This window comes from Nicotiana sylvestris, chromosome 10, assembly GCF_000393655.2.
Source record: "Nicotiana sylvestris chromosome 10, ASM39365v2, whole genome shotgun sequence".
Taxonomy (NCBI): domain Eukaryota; kingdom Viridiplantae; phylum Streptophyta; class Magnoliopsida; order Solanales; family Solanaceae; genus Nicotiana; species Nicotiana sylvestris.
This window is the reverse complement of record NC_091066.1, coordinates 78,243,944-78,245,199: the sequence shown is the minus strand read 5'-3', so window position 1 is coordinate 78,245,199 and position 1,256 is coordinate 78,243,944. Positions and strand designations below refer to the sequence as shown.

The 1,256-nt window shown below is 44.6% G+C and overlaps 1 protein-coding gene across 1 annotated transcript; it reads right to left on the bottom strand.

The window, feature by feature from the left end:
• Positions 1-244: 244 nt before the first annotated feature.
• On the bottom strand, positions 245-772 carry LOC138879577 (uncharacterized). The gene has a single exon (XM_070159192.1). It carries the CDS (start codon positions 770-772, stop codon positions 245-247), a length of 528 nt encoding a protein of 175 aa, XP_070015293.1.
• Between the last annotated feature and the right edge of the window lie 484 nt (positions 773-1,256).

The window sequence follows — 1,256 nt, the reverse complement described above, 5'->3', positions numbered from 1 at the left end:
TACTAGTCTCCTAGGGGCTAGTGTGTAAATATGAATTATTATACAAGTCCTTGATATTTACAAGATAAGGGCTTTCTCTGGAATTCTCTACAAGCCTAGAAGATTCCAAGGACTTTCTTAGCAAATCCATAAGGATCTAGGTTCTTCCTAAGGAAATGTCCATACCTCTCTAGAATCTTCTCACAAATGCTAACCTTCTTCTTATGTAAGCTTCCACATGGCATTAATATATGCCAAATGGTGCCTATGTGGCATGATGACATGGCGGGTCATCACACTCTCCCCTACCCAATATTGCGACGATCACGGCGTAATGCTGCTGCATAAACTCTCGGATCTTATCTTTGAATTTCCACATGTCTTTATATCGTTCCCACGTGGTCTCCTCCAGAAATATAGTGGTGGCTTTTTGCCCTTGTTTTCTCCTGGCCTGGTAATCTATGATAGCCTCAATCTCCCGGTCATGCGAGGCAGTGATAGTCATTGGTGCTTGACTTAATTGGCCCCTACTTGGATCATCCTTTTCTTCATGATATGGCTTAAGCATGCTTGCATGGAAGGCAGGGTATATCTTAAGATACGATGGCATGTCAAGCTTGTATGGGATCTTGCCTACCTTGGTGACGATCTTAAATGGCCCCTCATACTTGCGAATCAGATTCTGATGCATGCCCCGTAGTGCCTTGAACTGTCTTGGGTTAAACTTCACCATGACCATGTCCCCAACTCTATAGTATGTAGGACGCCGATTACGGTTCGCAAACTTCTTCATCTTCTTAGCTGCCTTATCCAAGTAGGACTTAGCAGTGTCGAGCTGCTCCTCTCATCCTTTGTCCATATGATAAGCCCCCAAACTCTTTCCCTCGAACACGGCTAGTAATGAATGTGGAGTTTGTGGTTGTTGGCCTATGGCTAGCTCAAATGGTGTCTGCCTAGTAGACTCACTCCGCTGTAAGTTATAAGAGAATTGGGCAATGTCTAGGAGCTTTTCCCAATCTTTCTGATGTAGGCTTACATAATGCCTCAAGTAGCATTCTAGTAAGGCATTGACCCGTCCCATTTGTCCATCCGTCTGTGGGTGGAAACTAGTAGAAAAGTGCAGTTCTGTGCCAATTATGTCGAACAACTCTCTCCAAAAGTTCCCAGTGAAGCGGGGGTCTCGATCACTGATGATATGCCTTGGTAAGCCCCAATAATTTACCTCATTCTTAAAGAATAGCTTGGCGGCTTCCTTAACTGTGCAACCCAGTGAGGCG